Source organism: Anomaloglossus baeobatrachus, chromosome 2 (genome assembly GCF_048569485.1).
Source record: "Anomaloglossus baeobatrachus isolate aAnoBae1 chromosome 2, aAnoBae1.hap1, whole genome shotgun sequence".
Taxonomy (NCBI): Eukaryota; Metazoa; Chordata; class Amphibia; order Anura; family Aromobatidae; genus Anomaloglossus; species Anomaloglossus baeobatrachus.
Window position 1 is genome coordinate 566,913,123 of NC_134354.1, and position 21,062 is coordinate 566,934,184.

General features: G+C 50.1%; 1 protein-coding gene across 1 annotated transcript in view; it reads right to left on the bottom strand.

The window, feature by feature from the left end:
- IPO5 (importin 5) overlaps positions 1–21,062 on the bottom strand; it is a 187,682-nt gene that overhangs the window by 79,061 nt on the left and 87,559 nt on the right. Inside the window, exons 13-16 of the mRNA XM_075336731.1 lie at positions 17,941–18,114; positions 17,636–17,854; positions 17,434–17,517; positions 228–360 (exon numbers count right to left, since the gene is read on the bottom strand). Of these exons, the coding sequence (XP_075192846.1) occupies positions 228–360; positions 17,434–17,517; positions 17,636–17,854; positions 17,941–18,114 (610 nt within the window). The remainder of the gene's footprint in view (positions 1–227; positions 361–17,433; positions 17,518–17,635; positions 17,855–17,940; positions 18,115–21,062) is intronic.

Genomic DNA, 21,062 nt, shown 5'->3' on the forward strand with positions numbered 1-21,062 from the left:
GCAATGCTATAAATACTTGACCAGCTAAAACAATTGAGTAACTACATTGGGGTTTTTGCTTTTCTTTCTTGGCGCCAAAATATTTTAAGCCTTATGTATACGTATGAAAAAAAATAATTTCACCAGGAACAATTATGACATTATTTGGTTGATAAATGATATGCTAAAGGAATCTATTGGTCGAAATGGGGAATAAAATTACGGATATCAAAAGAGCTAAAACTCACTGTCAAGAAGAGCCACTTCAGGTTTAATCGAAGCAGTTTTCATGAGAGGTCCCATGACCACAGGAAGGTACTGCTGGAATTCTTTCCCAAGGATTTTGCACATACGAGCCCACGCAGAAATCATATATGAAATCTTAAACAAATGAGAAAATAAATTGATATCTAATCCAAAAGGGTCCTGGCAAAAGACTAAATATAATGGGGGTTTTTTGAGCATATCTCCAACTTCGGATATCCATAAAGCATTTAAATTAACCTTAAGTATTTGATGTACAGTGGGTATGGAAAGTATTCAGACCCCTTTAAATTTTTCACTCTTTCATTGCAGCCATTTGGAAAATTCAAAAAAGGTAATTTTTTTTCCTCAATTAATGTACACTATACACCCCATTTTGACAGAAAAAAACCCAAAACAGAAATGTAGTATTTTTTGCAAATTTATTAAACAAGAAAATGTGACATATCACACGGTCATAAGTATTCAGACCCTTTGCGCAGTATTGAGTAGAAGCACCTTTTGAGCTAGTACAGCCATGAGTCTTCTTGGGAATGATACAATAAGTTTTCCACACCTGGATTTGGTGCTCCTCTGCCATTCTTCCTTGCAGATACTCTCCAGTTCCGTCAGGTTGGATGGTGAACGTTGGTGGACAGCCATTTTCAGGTCTCTCCAGAGTTGCTCAATTGGGTTTAGGTCAGGGCTCTGGCTGGGCCAGTCAAGAATGATCACAGAGTTGTTCTGAAGCCACTCCTTTGTTATTTTAGTTGTGCGCTTAGGGTCATTGTCTTGTTGGAAGGTGAACCTTTGGCCAAGTCTGAGGTCCAGAGCACTATGGAAGAGGTTTATTCCAGGATATCTCTATACTTAGCCACATTCATCTTTCCTTCAATTGTAACCAGTCGTCCTGTTCCTGCAGCTGAAAAACACCCCCATAGCATGATTCTGCCAGCACCATGTCTCACTGCTGGTATTGCATTGGGCAGGTGATGAGCAGTGCCTGGTTTTCTCCATACATACTGCTTATAATTCTCACCAAAACGTTCTTTGTCTCATCAGACCAGAGAATGTTATTTCTCATAGTTTACAGAGAACAATAGAGGAAAATAGGGTTTATTTGAGCCGCGCCAATGATCACTTCTCAGGTATTCAGATTAATGGATCTTTATTTTGCACAGGTCTACGCGTTTCTGGAGTCTCAGCTCCCTTCCTCAGGACCACATCAGGCATAAGAACACATCAAATCTACCATAATGGAGACTAACACAGTATAAATACATTTGATGACATCACAGGACCGCCCCTGACAAAAAAAAAAAAAAAGGCGGGAAAGGGTGCATTGCAGTGAAGCATGATGCAATACAAGTAACTTCATGAAGGATGTGAAAAATAAAGGGAATTTTGTTACTTACCGTAAATTCCTTTTCTTCTAGCTCCAATTGGGAGACCCAGACGATTGGGTGTATAGCTACTGCCTCCGGAGGCCACACAAAGCACTACACTAAAAAGTGCAAGGCCCCTCCCCTTCTGCGTATACACCCCCCGTGGGATCACGGGCTGCTTCAGTTTTAGTGCAAAAGCAAGAAGGAGGAAAGCCAATAACTGGTTAAACAAATTCAATCCGAAGGAACATCGGAGAACTGAAACCATTCAACATGAACAACATGTGTACCCGAACAACCAAAAATCCCGAAGGAACAGGGGCGGGTGCTGGGTCTCCTAATTGGAGCTAGAAGAAAAGGAATTTACGGTAAGTAACAAAATTCCCTTCTTCTTCGGCGCTCCATTGGGAGACCCAGACGATTGGGACGTCCAAAAGCAGTCCCTGGGTGGGTAAATTAATACCTCAAGTTTGGACTGTAAAAACAGCCCTTCCCTACATGGAGGCAACCGCCGCCTGCAGGACACTTCTACTTAGGCTGGCATCCGCCTAAGCGTAGGCATGCACCTGATAACGCTTGGTGAAGGCGTGCAGACTCGCCCAGGTAGCCGCCTGGCACACCTGCTGAGCCGAAGCCTGGTGCCGTAATGCCCAGGACGCACCCACGGCTCTGGTAGAATGGGCCTTCAGCCCTGATGGAACCGGAAGCCCAGCAGAACGGTAGGCTTCAAGGATTGGTTCCTTGATCCATCGAGCCAGGGTGGATTTGGCAGCCTGCGACCCCTTGCGCTGACCAGTGACAAGGACAAAGAGTGCATCCGATCGGCGCAGGGGCGTCGTGCGGGAAATGTAGATTCTGAGTGCTCTTCACCAGATCCAACAATGCAAATCCATTTCATATCGATGAAATGGATAAGAACAAAAGGAAGGTAAGGAGATATCCTGATTGTGATGAAAAGGGGATACCACCTTAGGGAGAAACTCCGGAATCGGGCGCAGCACTACCTTGTCTTGGTGAAGCACCAGGAAGGGAGCTTTGGATGACCGCGCTGCTAGCTCGGACACTCTCCGAAGAGACGTGACCGCTACCAGAAAGGCCACTTTCTGTGAAAGTGGAGAAAGTGAAACATCCCTCAGAGGCCCGCAGGGCGGCTTCTGGAGAGCAATTAGTACCCTGTTCAGATCCCATGGGTCTAACGGCCTCAGTACGGAGGGACAATGTGACAAACCCCCTGCAGGGACGTGCGTACCTGAGGAAGTCGTGCTAGGCGCTTCTGAAAGAATACAGACAGCGCTGGAACTTGTCCTTTAAGGGAGCCGAGCAACAAACCTGTTTCCCAACCCGATTGCAGGAAGGAAGAAAAGTAGGCAATCCAAATGGCTAGGGAGACACTCCCTGAGCAGAGCCCTAAGGTAAGAATATCTTCCACGTACAGTGGTAGATCTTGGCAGACGTCGGCTTCCTAGCCCGTCACATGGTGGCAATGACGTCATGAGATAATCCTGAAGACGCTAGGATCCAGGACTCAATGGCCACCCAGTCAGGTTCAGGGCCGTAGGATTCAGATAGAAAACGGCCCTTGGGACAGTAAGTTTGGCCGGTCTGGCAGTGCCCACGGCTGGCCGACTGTGAGATGCCACAGATCCGGGTACCACGACCTCCTCTGCCAGTCTGGGGCGACGAGGATGGCGCGGCGGCAATCGGAGCTGATCTTGCGTAGCACTCTGGGCAACAGTGCCAGAGGGGGAAACACATAGGGTCGCTGGAATTGCGACCCATCCTGAACTAAGGCGCCTGCCGCCAGAGCTCGTTGATTGTAAGACCACACCATGAAACTCGTGACCTTGGTGTTGTGCCTAGACGCCATTAAGTCGACGTCCGGCCTCCCCCGAAGGCCCCAGATTTCCTAAAACCCGTCCGGGTGCAGAGACCATTCCCCTGCGTCCATACCCTGGCGACTGAGGAAGTCTGCTTCCCAGTTTTCTACGCCCGGGATGTGAACTGCGGATATGGTGGATGCTCTGTCTTCCACCCACATCAGAGTCCGCCGGCCTTCTTGGGAGTCTTGCCAACTGCGTATTCTGTCTTGGTGGTTGATGTATGCTACCGCTGTGGAGTTGTCCGACTGAACTCGGATCTGTTTGCATTCCAGCCGCTGCTGGAAGGCTTGCAGGGCAAGAGAAAGTTGATCTGAAGGGTGGACTCCTGCTGAGTCCACGTACCCTGAGCCCTGTGGTGGAGAAAGACTATTCTCCACCCTGACAGACTCACGTCTGTCGTGACCACCGTCCAGGATGGGGGTAGGAAGGACCTTCCTTTTGACAATGAGGTGGGAAGAAGTCACCACTGAAGAGAGTCCTTGACCGTCTGAGAAAGGGAGACGTTACTGTCTAGGGACGTCGACTTCCCATCGCTTTTGGCGGAGAATGTCCCATTGGAGTGGACGCAGATGAAACTGCGCGAAAGGGACTGCCTTCATTGCTGCTACCATCTTCGCTAGGAAGTGCATGAGGCGTCTTAAGGGGTGTGACTGGCCTTGAAGGAGAGACTGCACCCCCGTCTGTATTGAACGCTGTTTGTCCAGCGGAAGCTTCACTATCGCTGAGAGAGTATAGAACTCTATGCCAAGATATGTCAGTGATTGGGTCGGTGTCAGATTTAACTTTGAAAAGTTGATGATCCACCCGAAACTCTGGAGAGTCTCCAGCGCAACGTTCAGGCTGCGTTGGCATGCCTCTTGAGAGGGTGCGTTGACAAGTAGATCGTCCAAGTAAGGGATCACAGAGTGACCCTGAGAGTGCAGGACTGCTACCACTGCAGCCATGACCTTGGTGAAAACCCGTGGGGCTGTCGCCAGACCTAAGGGCAGGTCTACGAACTGAAGATGCTCGTTTACTATAACGAATCGCAGCAAACGCTGGTGCTCTGGAGCAATCGGCACGTGGAGATAAGCATTCTGATGTCTCTTGATGCTAGGAAATCTCCTTGAGACCTTGAGGCAATGACGGAGCGGAGGGATTCCATCCGGAACCGCCTGGTTTACACTGCTTTTTGAGCAGTTTTAGGTCTAGAACGGAACGAAAGAGCCGTCCTTTTTTGGCACCACAACCACATTGGAGTAAAAACCGTGATCTTGTTCCTGAATAGGAACAGGGATTATCACTCCTTCTGCCTGCAGAAGAGCATCGGCTCGGTCGAGAGGTGGGGAAGTTCTGAAGAATCGAGCCGGAGGACGAGAACAAAACTCTATCCTGTACACGTGAGACAAAATGTGTCTCACCCACCGGTCTTTGACCTGTGGCAGCTAAATGCCGCCAAGCGGGAGAGTCTGCCACCGACCGCGGATGCGGAGAGCGAGAGAGAGAGGGCTGAAAGTCATGAAGAAACCGCCTTGGTAGCGGTTCCTCCGGCTGCCTTCTTTGGTCGTGATTGAGCCCGCCAGGAGTCTGAGCCCCTCTGAGCCTTTTGAGTCCTTTTGGACTAGGAAAATTGGGACCAGCCCGAGCCTGGAAAGGACCGAAACGTCGACTGTCCTTCCTTGGGTTTTGTTTTATCTGGGCTGGTGTAAGGAAGAATCCTTACCCTTGGCCTGCTTAATGATTTCATCCAATCGCTCAGCCAACAGTCTGTCACCAGATAATGGCAAACTGGTTAAGCCCTTTTTGGAAGCAGGAGCTGCCTTCCATTCCCTTAACCCCAAGGGTCTGCGCAAAACCACGGAGTTGGCGTATGCCACCGGCGTACGGCTCGTAGAGTCCAGGACAGCATGAATAGCGTAAGTCGCAATGCATGCGAGGTTAAGGACGCCACCTGCGGCACAGATGTACGTGTGACAGTGTCTATCTGCGCAAGACCAGCTGAAATAGCTTGGAGTGCCCATACGGCTGCGAATGCCGGAGCAAACGACACGCCGATAGCTTCACAGACAGATTTCAACCAGAGGTCCATCTGTCTGTCAATGGCATCTTTAAGTGAAGTCCCATCTTCCACTGCAACTATGGAGGATGTCGCGGTGGAGGAAAGCTTGTCTGGATAAGCGTAGCGTTTCTGGACTGCTCCTCTGAGTCAGAGAGGCCCAAAAAGTACTGAATTTACGCTTGGGATACCTGAAATGGAATTTCTCCTGCTGAAGCTGCCTCCTCCACTGGAGGGGCTGAGGGAGAAATATCCACCAGTGTATTGATGGGCGCTATGAGATCATTCACCATGGCGTCCCATTAGGAGCATCCAGAATGAAAGCGGTCTCAGGATCAGAAACCTGACCAGCTACCTCATCATACAGAGAACCTCTCGCTGAGACCCTGACCAGTGTGTGAAGTCGAGGGTCTCTCCCAGCGAGCTCGCTTAGGCTGTCTGGGACTGTCGTCCGTGTCAGAGCCTTCAGTCTGGGATGTATGGGACCCCCTTGGAGCACGGATTAGTTCCAACTGAGGGAGACCGGGGATCCTTGATTCAACAATGCCCTTGGTCTGAGTCACCGCCTTGGACTGCAAAGTTGCAAGCATTTTGTTCATAGTCCAAGACATTCTATCAGCAAAAAAAAACTGCAAACTCTGTCCTCTGGACAGTTTCACAGGTGGCCCTCTCTGGGCCACCACTAGCAGAGACTCTACCCATTAGGGGTTAGTGGAACCTGTCGGTAAAACAGCCTCACGTGCGGTTGCCTTGGCCCCCTTGCTCTATGCTGACGACATGCTGTTGTCTCCTCAGAGCTATCTAGGGTTATACCGCCAAGAAGCGACCGTACAGCCACAAGTCTCAGCCGCGCCGCAGCCTCCAGCGCGGCAGTTTCCCACAGATAAACTCACTCAGCTAAGCTGCAGTGAGTATAGTCCAAGCGCGCAGCGCTGTTGTCCTCGGCGCACTAACACGCCCAGCAATGCTGGCGTGTGTCTGTGTATGGTCTTGCAAATATAAGCACAAGAATAAAGTACACAAAAAAACACTGTGGCAATAGTGGGGTCAGCACCAAGGTGCTGCCTACCGCCCGCATAAGCGGGTAAGTGGTCGCCAGAATCCCTTTGCTGGGTCTCCCAGAGCCTGTGTCCGTTCTCCAGCTTAGATTGCCTGCAGGAATGGCTGCCGGCGTCCTGTGAAGAGGGGCGGGCCGTGGGCGTGCCCCAGACAAGAGCGGGAAACTGGCGTCCCCCTGTGCCCAGTGAGAGGGCTGGAGTATGTAAATAAGACTCCAGCCCTCGGCGCTGATCATTGTACAGCGTCTCGCCCCTTCCCTGACTGACAGGGCTGGGGGCGGGAACGAAACGTAACTAGGCCGCAGAAGCCGGGGACTAGATTTATAAGCGCTGCCGTCGTAAAAGCGCGGCAGCGCGAAAGTCCCCGGCGCACCACAAGTCTCAGCCGCGCCGCAGCTCCAGCAGCGGCTGGCGCGGTAGTTCCCGACACATAAACTCACTCAGCTAAGCTGCAGTGAGTAAAGCCCAAGCGCGCAGCGCTACTGTCCCCGGCGCACTAACACACCCAGCAACGCTGGAGTGTGTCTGTGCATAGATTGTACGGGGACACAGAGTACCTTAACGTTGCAGGGCCTGTCCCTGACGATACTCCGCTCCATTCCAGCAGGATCTCCGGGTCTGTGGATGGAGCCCGGCCTCAGAGCCTGGAGGCCGGTAAGATCCCACTTCACCAGAGCCCTTCAGGGGGATGGGGAAGGAAAACAGCATGTGGGCTCCAGCCTCCGTACCCGCAATGGGTACCTCAACCTTAACAAACACCCGACAAAAGTGGGGTGAGAAGGGAGCATGCTGGGGGCCCTAGTATGGGCCCTCTTTTCTTCCATCCGACATAGTCAGCAGCTGCTGCTGACTAAAACAGTGGAGCTATGCGTGGATGTCTGACCTCCTTCGCACAAAGCATAAAACTGAAGCAGCCCGTGATCCCACGGGGGGTGTATACGCAGAAGGGGAGGGGCCTTGCACTTTTTAGTGTAGTGCTTTGTGTGGCCTCCGGAGGCAGTAGCTATACACCCAATCGTCTGGGTCTCCCAATGGAGCGCCGAAGAAATCAATTATAGTGGCGATAACACATATCTCAGATCGTGAAATAATGAAATTACTCAAAACATAAAAACACCAAAAATAATAGATCTATGTGTGATCATGATTATCTCTCAAAAAATATACATATGTATGTGCAGGGAGGACATGAAATGAGCCTAGAACTCACTTAGACATGTCAGTGCTGGAAAACCCGGGAATATAGGATAGATCAGTGAGAGCATGAGACCACGCAGCCAACAAGGCAATTACTGTTGCTGGGTGATGGAAGAAAAGAAACAGTCAAAATGCAATGAATCCGTGAAAAAAATATATAAGAGAAAAAAATCCATAGCCTAGGTTCCAGATGGAAAAAAGTCCAAGGATCAAGGAACCGCTTAGGAACATGATGTAGTGAGTGAGTTCAAGAAAGTTCAGGAGTGTGGGAAAAAAAAAAAATATAAAAAAATATATATATATTGTGTGCTCGAGGCAATTATTGCTAATAAAAAAAAAAAAAAAAAAAGCTATGTTTTATGCCAGGTCTATTTTATGCTTTTACTATCATCATGCATCATATCAATAAGTTTTTTTTGAGACACAGATTCATATCTGTTTTTTTTTTTTTGTATTAGCAATAATTGCCTCGAGCACACAATATATATATATTTTTTTATATTTTTTTTTTTTTTTTCCACACTCCTGAACTTTCTTGAACTCACTCACTACATCATGTTCCTAAGCGGTTCCTTGATCCTTGGACTTTTTTCCATCTGGAACCTAGGCTATGGATTTTTTTCTCTTATATATTTTTTTCACGGATTCAGGGCATTTTGACTGTTTCTTTTCTTCCATCACCCAGCAACAGTAATTGCCTTGTTGGCTGCGTGGTCTCATGCTCTCACTGATCTATCCTATATTCCCGGGTTTTCCAGCACTGACATGTCTAAGTGAGTTCTAGGCTCATTTCATGTGCTCCCTGCACATACATATGTATATTTTTTGAGAGATAATCATGATCACACATAGATCTATTATTTTTGGTGTTTTTATGTTTTGAGTAATTTCATTATTTCACGATCTGAGATATGTGTTATCGCCACTATAATTGATTTTATTTTTCACATCCTTCATGAAGTTACTTGTATTGCATCATGCTTCACTGCAATGCACCCTTTCCCGCCTTTTTTTTTTTTTTTTTGTCAGGGGCGGTCCTGTGATGTCATCAAATGTATTTATACTGTGTTAGTCTCCATTATGGTGGATTTGATGTGTTCTTATGCCTGATGGTCCTGAGGAAGGGAGCTGAGACTCCAGAAACGCGTAGACCTGTGCAAAATAAAGATCCATTAATCTGAATACCTGAGAAGTGATCATTGGCGCGGCTCAAATAAACCCTATTTTCCTCTATTGTTCTCTGTTATCTGCCGTCTGGGTTGCTGCTGCCTTGATCAAAACTTTCCATGCCTGCATAGTAGTGACTTTCACAACTTCACTTGGTGAGTATTACTGCTCCCTGTCTCTACCCCGTGTGTTATTGGGGTAAAACCCTATTGCGCTTTTTCTCCACAGCTTTTTACTCATTTCTCATAGTTTGGGAGTCCTTCATGTGTTTTTTTTTTTTGCAAACTGTATGCAAGCTTTCATATGTTTTGCACTGAGGAGAGGCTTCCATCGGGTCACTCTGCCATAAAGGCCCAACTGGTGGAGGGCTGCAATGATAGTTGACTTTGTGGAACTTTCTCCCATCTCCCTACTGCATCTCTGGAGCTCTGCCACAGTGATCTTGGGGTTCTTCTTTACCTCTCTCACCAAGGCTCTTATCCCACGATTGCACAGTTTGGTTGGGCGGCCAGGTCTAGGAAGAGTTCTGGTGGTCCCAAACTTCTTCGATTGAAGGATTATGGAGGCCACTGTGCTCTTAGGAACCTTGAGTACTGCAGAAATTCTTTTGTAACCATGGCCAGATTTGTACCTTGCCACAATTCTATCTGAGCTCCTTGGGCAGTTCCTTTGACCTCCTGATTCTCATTTGGTCTGATGCACTATGAGGTCTTAGGCTACTTTCACGCATCCGGTTTGAGGTGTGCGGCTCAATCCGGCTGTGAAACCTATGCAACGGATGCGGCGAAAACACCGCATCCTTTGCATAAGTTTTTACATGCTGCAGGTCTGTTTTTTTCCGGTTGCGGCACGCTACTGAGCATGCGCAGTGGAAGAAACCGCATGCGGCGGCCGGATGTGTTTTTTCCGCATCGCATCCGGCGTCCATAGGCATGCATTGAAAAATGCGCCGCAGCGGCCGGATGCGGTTTTTTTGCCGGAGCAAAAAACGTTGCAGGCAACATTCCATCCGGCCGCGGCATCGGCTAAATCTGCCGCATGCGGCAAAAACCGGACCGAACGCAAGCCCACGCGGCACAATACGGCACTAATGTAAGTCTATGCAAAAAAACCCGCAACTGGCGGCAAAAAAAACGGTTTCGTTTTTTCTGCAGAGCGCTGTAATGTGACGCAGAGCAAAAACCGGATGTGTGAAAGTAGCCTTATATAGACAGGTGTGTGCCTTTCCAAACCAAGTCCTATCAGTTTAATTAAACACAGGTGAACCATCTCAAGAAGGATCACAAGAAAATGGACAGCATGGGACTTAAATATGAGTGTCTGAGCAAAGGGTCTAAGTACTTATGACCATGTGATATTTCCGTTTTTCTTGTTTAATAAATTTGCTAAATTTTTTACATTTCTGTTTTCTGTCAAAATGGGGTGCAGTGTACATTAATGAGGGAAAAAAAAGAAAAAGAATTTTGTTTACTTACCGTACATTCTTTTTCTTATAGTTCCGTATTAGGAGACCCAGACATTGGGTGTATAGCTTCTGCCTCCGGAGGACACACAAAGTACTACACTAAAAATTGTAGCTCCTCCCTCTGAGCATATACACCCCCTAGATAACCAGATCTAGCCAGTTTAGTGCAAAAGCTGAAGGAGAATAGCCACCCACAAGTAAAGACAGAGCAAGAACCGGAACAACCGGAGACTCTGTCCACGACAACAGCCGGTGATAACACGCGGAACAAGAAACTGCCAACAGGCAACAGGGAGGGTGCTGGGTCTCCCAATACGGAACTATAAGAAAAAGAATTTACGGTAAGTAAACAAAATTCTCTTTTTCTTTATCGTTCCTATGGGAGACCCAGACATTGGGACGTCTCAAAGCAGTCCATGGGTGGGAATATACAGAAAAACTGAGAAGTAGGCAGAGCCTAACATCACAAATGGGCGACAGCCGCCTGAAGGATGCGTCTGCCCAAGCTCGCATCTGCCGAAGCATGAGCATGCACTTGGTAGTGCTTTGAAAAGGTATGCAGGCTAGTCCAAGTGGCAGCCTGACAGACTTGCTGAGCCGTAGCCTGGTGCCTGAAAGCCCAAGAGGCACCGACAGCTCTGGTCGAATGTGCCTTGATCCCCGGCGGGGGAGGCACCCGAGTACACTGGTAGGCATCGGAAATGGCCGACGTAACCCAACGAGCTAAAGTCGGCTTAGAAGCAGAGAGGCCCTTACGCCGACCTGTGGTTAGCACAAAAAGAGAGGTGCACCGCCTAAGAACAGCGGTGCGAGACACCTAGATCCGGAGCGCCCGCACCAGATCCAGAGTATGCAACACTTTTTCAAAGCGATGAACAGGAGCCGGACAAAAGGAAGGCAGGGAAATGTCCTGGTTAAGGTGGAAAGGAGAAACCACCTTAGGGAGAAAGTCCGGAGTTGGACGGAGAACCACCTTGTCTTGATGAAAAACCAAAAAAGGTGACTCCGAAGAGAGCGCAGCCAAATCAGAGACTCTCCTGAGGGAAGTTATGGCCACTAGAAAGACCACTTTCTGTGAAAGACGAAACAAAGAAACCTCCCTAAGAGACTCAAAGGGGGGTTTCTGCAAGGCCGTGAGGACCAAATTGAGGTCCCAGGGATCCAAGGGCCGCCGGTAAGGCGGAATGATGTGAGACGCGCCCTGCATGAAGGTGCGGACCTGAGCCAGCCGGGCGATACGCCGCTGGAACAGCACTGACAGAGCCGAGACTTGTCCCTTGAGGGAATTGAGGGATAGTCCTAGCTGCAGACCGGACTGTAGAAAGGACAGAAGGGTCGGCAAGGAAAAAGGCCAAGGAGCATAACCGGAAGAGCGACACCAGGACAGGAAAATTCCCAAGGTCCTGTGATAGATTTTGGCCGAGGAAGACTTCCGAGCCAGAGTCATAGTGGAGATGACCTCAGGGGGGATACCAGAAGCCGTCAAGATCCAGGACTCAAGAGCCACGCCGTCAATCTGAGAGCCGCAGAATTCTGGCGGAAAAATGGACCTTGTGAGAGAAGGTCTGGACGGTCCAGAAGATGCCACGGCACCTCTACGGACAGATGGAGCAGGTCTGGGTACCAAGCTCGCCTGGGCCAGTCCGAAGCAATGAGTATGACCCGACGGCCCTCCATTCTGATCTTGCGCAGAACTCTGGGCAAGAGAGCTAGAGGGGGAAACACGTAGGACAGACGAAACTGGGACCAATCTTGAACCAGAGCGTCCGCTGCAAAGGCCTGAGGATCGTGGGAGCGAGCCACGTAAACCGGAACCTTGTTGTTGTGCCGGGATGCCATTAGATCCACTTCCGGAGTGCCCCACTTGCTGAAACACTGCCGGATGCAGGGACCACTCGCCACTGTCCACGGTTTGACGGCTGAGATAATCTGCTTCCCAGTTTTCCACGCCTGGGATGTGGACTGCGGATATGGTGGACTTGGAGTCCTCCGTCCATTGAAGGATGCGTTGTACCTCCAACATTGCCAGGCGGCTGCGTGTCCCGCCTTGGTGATTGATGTAGGCAACCGCTGTCGCGTTGTCTGACTGGACTCGGATGTGCTTGCCCGCCAACAGGTGGTGAAAGGCTAGGAGAGCTAGAAGCACAGCTCTGGTTTCCAGCACATTGATCGAGAGGGCTGACTCGGACTGAGTCCAAGTGCCCTGCGCTCGGTGGTGGAGACATACCGCTCCCCAGCCGGATAGACTCTCATCCGTGGTGAGGATCACCCAGGATGGGGCCAGGAAAGAGCGCCCCTGAGACAGAGGGAGGGGCCGAAGCCACCACTGAAGGGAGCTCCTGGTCTGTGGCGACAAAGCCACTAGCCTGTGCAAGGAGGAAGTCTGCTTGTCCCAACAGCGGAGAATGTCCAGCTGCAGAGGACGCAGATGGAACTGGGCAAAGGGAACAGCCTCCATTGATGCCACCATCTGACCCAGCACCTGCATTAGGTGTGAAATAAAGATATTTCAGCTCACCTGCCGACTCCACTGCTGTGATCTCCTGGGTGCACGGATCCGCTGGAAGGTCCAGGCCAGCCAAGGTAATGGGAAAATAGAACGAAGGAAGGAGGGATCCAGCACAAATCCTCGTGGTTAAAAGTAAAAAAACATCCTTTATTTCAAAAATTTAAAAGATCATCAGAGACCCGAAGTAGGGAACATATTTACAGTGGGCGCATAGGCAAACTTTACGCGTTACGGACTGGGGGGGGTAAAAACAGCACCTGCATTAGGTGCCTGATGGAATGACGGCGGGGCCTCAGCAGAGAGCGCACCGCCAGATGGAGGGACTGCTGCTTGACTAAGGGCAGCTTCACAAGTGCCGGTAGAGTCTCGAACTGCATCCCTAGGTACGTGAGCCTCTGGGTCAGAGTGGTTTTGGGCAGATTGACAAGCCACCCGAATTGGGCTAGAGTGGCGAGAGTGAGCGAGACACTCCGCTGACAGTCTGCGCTGGATGAAGCCTTGACTAGAAGGTCGTCCAGGTAAGGAGTAACTGCCAACCCCTGGAGGTGCAGAACTGTACCACTGCTGCCATGACCTTGGTGAATACTCGAGGGGCCGTGGCTAACCCGAAGGGGAGAGCCACGAATTGGAAATGTTCCTCTCCGATTGCAAAACGTAGCCAACGCTGGTGTGAAACTGCAATTGGCACATGCAGATAGGCATCTCTGATGTCGATGGATGCCAGGAAATCTCCTTGGGTCATTGAGGCAATGACTGATCGCAGAGACTCCATGCGAAAATGCCGCACCTGAACATGCTTGTTGAGAAGCTTGAGATCCAAGATGGGCCGGAAGGAACCGTCCTTTTTGGGGACTAGGAAGAGATTTGAGTAGAAACCTCTGAACCGTTCCCGGGCGGGAACCGGTACAATTACTCCGTTGGCCTGCAAGGATGCCACGGCCTGAGAGAAGACGGCGGCCTTGGAGCAGGGGGGGAGTTGACAGAAAAAATCTGTTTGGCGGGCTGGAAGAGAATTCTATCCTGTAGCCGTGGGAGATGATATCCCGCACCCACTGATCGGAGACGTGTTGAAACCACACGTCGCCAAAGTGGGAGAGCCTGCCACCGACTAAGGACGTTGCTGGCGCGGCCAGATAGTCAAGAGGAGGCTGCCTTAGTGGCAGCAGCTCCTGCGGTCTTCTGTGGACGCGCCTTTGTGCGCCAGTTGGATTTTTGGTCCTTGGCTGAGTTAGTGGACGAGGCCGAGGGCTTAGAGGATGACCAGTTGGAGGATCGAAAGGAACGAAACCTCGACTGGTTCCTACCCTGGGCAGGTTTCCTGGTTTTAGTTTGTGGCATGGAAGTACTCTTCCCGCCAGTAGCTTCCTTAATAATGTCATCCAGTTGTTCACCGAATAGCCTGGATCCAGCAAAAGGGAGCGCAGCAAGGTACTTCTTTGAAGAAGCATCTGCCTTCCACTCTCGAAGCCACAAGATCCTGCGGATAGCGAGGGAATTAGCCGAAGCCACCGCAGTGCAGTGAGAAGCCTCCAGCATGGCAGACATGGCATAGGATGAAAAAGCTGAAGCTTGGGAAGGTAACCATTTCGGGCATAGATTCCCTGGCGAGGGAATGCATCTCCTCTAGAGAAGCAGAGATGGCTTTGAGAGCCCACACTGCTGCAAAAGATGGGGAGAACGAGGCCCCTGCCGCCTCATATACAGATTTGGCCAGAAGGTCAACCTGGCGGTCAGTGGAATCTTTAAAGAGAGGTGCCATCAGCCACTGATACAACGGTCCGGGCTGAGAGTCTAGACACCGGAGGGTCTACCTTTGGTGAATGAGCCCACTCCTTGACCACCTCAGGTGGAAAGGGAAAACGGTCATCAGAACCACGCTTTGGGAAGCGTTTGTCAGGACAGGCCCTAGGCTTGGTCACAGTGGCCTGAAAACTGGAGTGGTTAAAGAACACACTCCTTGTCCTCTTAGGCAAGGTAAACTGGTGCTTTTCTGCCAGAGAGGGTTGCTCCTCTGATACTGGCGGATTGAGGTCCAGTACAGAATTAATGGACGCAATCAAATCACTAACATCTGAGTCACTTTCGGACAGATCAATGGGGCACATGGAGGTAGCGTCCGACCCCCCCAGTAAAGGCATCCTCCTCGTCCTGCGAGTCAGCTCGTGAATCAGAGCCGCGGGACGAGGAAGGAGAGGGGACCCTGCGTCTCCTTTTAGGAGGACGGGGTCTGGGACCAGATGATGAATCCTCTGTGAGCTCCGCTGAGAGAGCCCTAGCAGCAGAGGCACCCTGTGAAGGGGGCTGATGCATGTTCAGCAAAGTCCGGGACAGCTGTCCCATGGAGTCGGCAAAAGACTGGGAGATTGACCTAGAGAAGGATTCTACCCAAGCTGGGGGTTCAGCCACAGGAGCCGGAGCAGCCGGAGAGACCACTGGGGGGGCGATTCCAGGCTGAGGCATTGTCAGGGCAGAGCAGGCATCACAATGTGGATATGTGCTCGGTTCAGGCAGTAGGAGCTTACATGCAGCGCATACTGAATACAGCTTTGGAGCCTTGCTCCTCGTGTGAGACATGCTGCTGAAGTGGGGGCTCTTGCCAGATTGACCCCCAGAGAGTATATACGGAGACCCACAACCAGAGGTTGTGGCTTACCAGACCGCTGGAGCGGTGTTGTGTGCCCTCCAGATCTCAAAGCCCGGACCCTCAAGCACCTCAGCAGGGATGCTGCAGCCAGTGCCGATTGCAAAGAAAACGCTGATAAAATTGCGCCGGAGCGAGGAGAGGGGGCGGGGCCAACCCTGAGAGCGGGATCTGGAGGGCCAAAGAGACTTACAGGGGAGGAGACATGTACTCAGTGAGGAGTGTCTCTCCCCTGTGCAGAACGGCCGCTGGGCGGAGCCACACTGTCCCTCTGCATGAATGACATGCGAGGGCAGTGAAAGCCGGGGCCTAAATTTGAGCGGTGCGGCCGGCGCGCAGGCACCATCGGCGCGGTTCTCAGGCGACAGCCAGAGAACCCGCCGGAAATGTCACAAAGAACACTCAGCACACTCTCCCCACATAATAAAAGTACAGGGACCCCCAGAACATAAACGTCTCAGGTACTTAGCTTGCTGAGACGCAGGGCCATGTCCCTGGGGATGAGTGCTCCGTCCAGCAGGATCCTGAAGGGCTGCGGATGGAGACCGGTCTCCTGCCAAGCATGGAGAACCGTGCTGGCTCCCACTTCAAGCCAGAGCCCAGGAGGGATGGTGAAGGAGCACGGCATGTAAGGCTCCAGCCTTGGAATCAACCTTAACAGCACCGCCGACACAGTGGGGTGAGAAGGGACATGCCGGGGGTCCAGACTTGGACCCGCTTTTCTTCAAACTCTTTCCAAAAATCAAAAATCAGATGAAAATGCATGTGTGGATGTATGCCTCCTGAACACAAAGCAATGAACTGGCTAGATCTGGTTATCCAGGGGGTGTGTATGCTCAAGAGGGAGGAGCTACACTTTTTAGTGTAGTACTTTGTGTGTCCTCCGGAGGCAGAAGCTATACACCCAATGTCTGGGTCTCCCATAGGAACGATAAAGTAATGAACTTTTTTGAATTCACCAATGGCTGCAATGAAAATGAAAAATTTAAAGGGGTCTGAATACTTCCCGTACCCACTGTAAATGGAGAAAAAGACAGTTTTCCATGTCCGCAACTTCTGCTCACCTGGGTGCATGTGGATGCCTAAGGGGAATATGTCAGCAAATTTTTGTACCTTAAACTAACATCATGTATGTTAAGTTGCTATCAGTTTTTATGTCTCAAGTACAGTGGGAATGGCTCTGCAATCACAGCTTTCCCTGCCCTCTGCCACCATCCTCCCTTTACTGACTGACATATTACACTACACCTCAGTGACATGCATCCACCAGCTCGAGATCTTACGGGAGCGCTACATTCCAAAGAGCGATGCATGCGTTGCCCGAGGAATGACCGAGTTTACATACGATCTTGGGCAGAGTAGCAGGTCCGGAGAAGAGTCATGTCAGTCATTGATGGGAGCCCAGTGGCAGTGGGGAGAGAAGCTGGCGAGCTGTAAGTGCAGGGCAAAGTCCCCTGACTTGTGGCTCATTAGCATAAAAATTGGACCAGAGATTTCTCTGAAATGGAAACACAGGTTGCTAAAATAAAGGAAATTATTTATTCTGCATTAAAGCGAGTTAACGGATATTAGTTTGGGGTACAAAACTCTGCTGACAGGTTGCCATTGACCACAATAGAAGAGAAAATGTCCAGCTCACCCAGGTATGAGAAATAAAATCTTATTTTATTTGTGCACAAGGATGTTATCTTTTAAGGTCCGCTACTGGGATGTAAATGAATGGGCCCTTTATCCTGATACACAAATGTCAGAAAAATGTTCTTTACGGTTTTGCTGGCTTTTTTCCTAATTTCTAAGCTTGACTAAGTAATCAAGACCATGGTCATCTGAATGTGTGTAAAGGAAATTGGTTTTCTGAAACATGTAATACACACCTGAGGATCATCATCTTCCAACTCACTGAAATCCGTCTGCGTCTTTAGCAACAAGTGCATCACATCGGATGCATCTTGCATAAACTGAAAGAAAGCAAATGACACCATGTAAATTGTGTTTGCTGTCCAGCACATTACAACCCCACGTAACTGATCCGGACAATGGAAACATGCTGCACATGCACAAACGTGAATCTCTTACCTTCTCTTTGCCAACAGCTAGGCCAATAAGACTTATACACTCAATAGTTTTCCCTCTGAGCAAGCGCAGCTCTTTTTGCACCGCATTTTCCACTATGTGTTTCAGCGAAGGCATGAACAAATTGTAATAAGGTACAAATTTCTCTTCAGCAGTGTCCGCAACAGAGGCTATTGAAGTCACCACCTGCTCCAAGACCAGCTTTGTTCCTTTTTGGATTAACTAAGAAAAAAAAAAAAAAAAGATTAAATCTATATAAAAAAGTAAAAAAAATAAAAATAAAAAAAAAATAAAAAATAAAAATTTACCTCCTGTAGTTTGACCACCATAATTGAATGTAAATGCTTAACCAAATTATCCAGATAAGGTACTAGAAGAGATTTGGGGCAATCTTCAGTGAAATTAATAAGAGCAGCAGCAGCGTGGGCCTGGACTCGAGGATTAGCCTGATCTTCCATAGTTTGTAATAGGCTTGCAATAACCTACAAAGTAAAGACAGATGTTTGGTAGCTTTAGGCAATGTGCGCACTGAGCGTTTTTTGGGCTTAAAACTGCATGACTTTGCTTCCCCAGCAAAGTCTATGACTTCATTTTTGCTGTCCGCACACAACATTTTTTTTTTTAACTGCGTTTTTGAGCAAAAAAAAAAAAGTAAAAAAGAAGGGAATTTTGTTTACTTACCGTAAATTCCTTTTCTTCTAGCTCCTATTGGGAGACTCAGACAATTGGGTGTATAGCTTCTGCCTCCGGAGGCCACACAAAGTATTACACTTTAAAAAGTGTAACCCCTCCCCCTCTGCCTATACAACCTCCCGTATATCACGGGCTCCTCAGTTTTGGTGCAAAAGCAGGAAGGAGGAAACTTATAAATTGGTCTAAGGCAAATTCAATCCGAAGGATGTTCGGAGAACTAAACCATGAACCAAAAGAACAATTCAACATGAACAACATGTGTACACAAAAGAACAACAGCCCGAAGGGAACAGGGGCGGGTGCTGGGTCTCCCAATAGGAGCTAGAAGAAAAGGAATTTACGGTAAGTAAACAAAATTCCCTTCTTTGTCACTCCATTGGGAGACCCAGACAATTGGGACGTCCAAAAGCAGTCCCTGGGTGGGTAAAAGAATACCTCGATAAAAAGAGCCGAAAAAACGGCCCCCTCTTACAGGTGGGCAACCGCCGCCTGAAGGACTCGCCTACCTAGGCTGGCATCTGCCGAAGCATAGGCATGCACCTGATAGTGTTTAGTGAAAGTGTGCAGACTCGACCAGGTAGCCGCCTGACACACCTGCTGAGCCGTAGCCTGGTGCCGCAATGCCCAGGATGCACCCACGGCTCTGGTAGAATGGGCTTTCAGCCCTGAAGGAATCGGAAGCCCAGAAGAACGGTAGGCTTCAAGAATCGGTTCCTTGATCCACCGAGCCAAGGTTGACTTGGAAGCCTGCGACCCCTTACGCTGGCCAGCGACAAGGACAAAGAGCGCATCAGAACGGCGCAGGGGCGCCATGCGAGAAATGTAGAGCCGGAGTGCTCTCACTAGATTTAACAAGTGCAAATCCTTTTCACATTGGTGAACTGGATGAGGGCAAAATGAAGGTAAGGAGATATCCTGATTGAGATGAAAAGGGGACACCACCTTAGGGAGAAATTCCGGGACCGGACGCAGAACCACCTTATCCTGGTGAAAAACCAGGAAGGGGGCTTTGCATGACAGCGCTGCCAACTCCGACACTCTACGGAGCGATGTAACTGCCACTAGAAAAACCACCTTCTGCGAAAGACGTGATAGAGAGACATCCCGCAGTGGCTCGAAGGGTGGTTTCTGAAGAGCCTTTAGCACTCTGTTAAGATCCCATGGTTCCAGCGGCCTCTTGTAAGGTGGGACTATGTGGCAAACTCCCTGCAGGAACGTGCGGACCTGCGGAAGCCTGGCTAGACGCTTTTGAAAAAACACGGAAAGCGCCGATACTTGTCCCTTGAGAGAGCCGAGAGACAAACCCTTGTCCATTCCGGATTGAAGGAAAGAAAGAAAAGTGGGCAAGGCAAACGGCCAGGGGGTAAAACCCTGATCAGAGCACCAGGATAAGAAGATCCTCCAAGTCCTGTGATAGATCTTGGCGGACGTTGGTTTCCTGGCCTGTCTCATAGTGGCAATGACATCTTGAGATAACCCTGAGGACGCTAGGAGCCAGGACTCAATGGCCACACAGTCAGGTTGAGGGCCGCAGAATTCAGATGGAAAAATGGCCCTTGAGACAGCAAGTCTGGTCGGTCTGGGAGTGCCCACGGTTGACCCACCGTGAGGTGCCACAGATCCGGGTACCACAACCTCCTCGGCCAGTCTGGAGCGACGAGGATGGCGCGGCGGCAGTCGGACCTGATCTTGCGTAACACTCTGGGCAGCAGTGCCAGAGGAGGAAATACATAAGGCAGTCGAAACTGCGACCAATCCTGAACTAATGCGTCCGCCGCCAGAGCTCTGTGATCTTGAGACCGTGCCATGAATGCCGGGACTTTGTTGTTGTGCCGAGACGCCATGAGGTCGACGTCCGTCGTTCCCCAGCGGCAGCAGATCTCTTGAAACACGTCCGGGTGAAGAGACCATTCCCCTGCGTCCATGCCCTGGCGACTGAGAAAGTCTGCTTCCCAGTTTTCTACGCCCGGGATGTGAACTGCGGAGATGGTGGAGGCTGTGGCCTCCGCCCACAGCAGAATCCGCCGAACTTCTTGGAAGGCTTGACGACTGCGTGTGCCGCCCTGGTGGTTGATGTACGCGACCGCCGTGGCGTTGTCCGACTGTATGCGGATCTGCCTGCCCTCCAGCCACCGATGGAACGCCTTTAGGGCTAGATACACTGCCCTTATCTCCAGAACATTGATCTGAAGGGAGGACTGTCGGAGTCCAGGTTCCCTGAGCCCTGTGGTGGAGAAAAACTGCTCCCCACCCTGACAGACTCGCGTCCGTCGTGACCACAGCCCAGGATGGGGGCAGGAAGGATTTTCCCCTCGACAAAGAAGTGGGAAGAAGCCACCACTGAAGAGAGGTTTTGGCTGCCAGTGAAAGAGACGTTCCTGTCTAGGAACGTCGACCTCCTGTCCCATTTGCGGAGAATGTCCCATTGAAGTGGACGCAGATGAAACTGCGCAAAGGGAACTGCCTCCATTGCTGCCACCATCTTCCCTAGGAAGTGCATGAGGCGCCGCAAGGGGTGTGACTGGGCCCGAAGAAGAGAGTGCACCCCTGTCTGCAGCGAACGCTGTTTGTCCAGCGGAAGCTTGACTATTGCTGAGAGAGTATGAAACTCCATCCCGAGGTAAGTCAGTGATTGGGTCGGTGTCAATTTTGACTTTGGGAAATTGATGATCCACCCGAACCTCTGGAGAGTCTCCAGAGCAATGGTCAGGCTGTGTTGGCATGCCGCCCGGGAGGG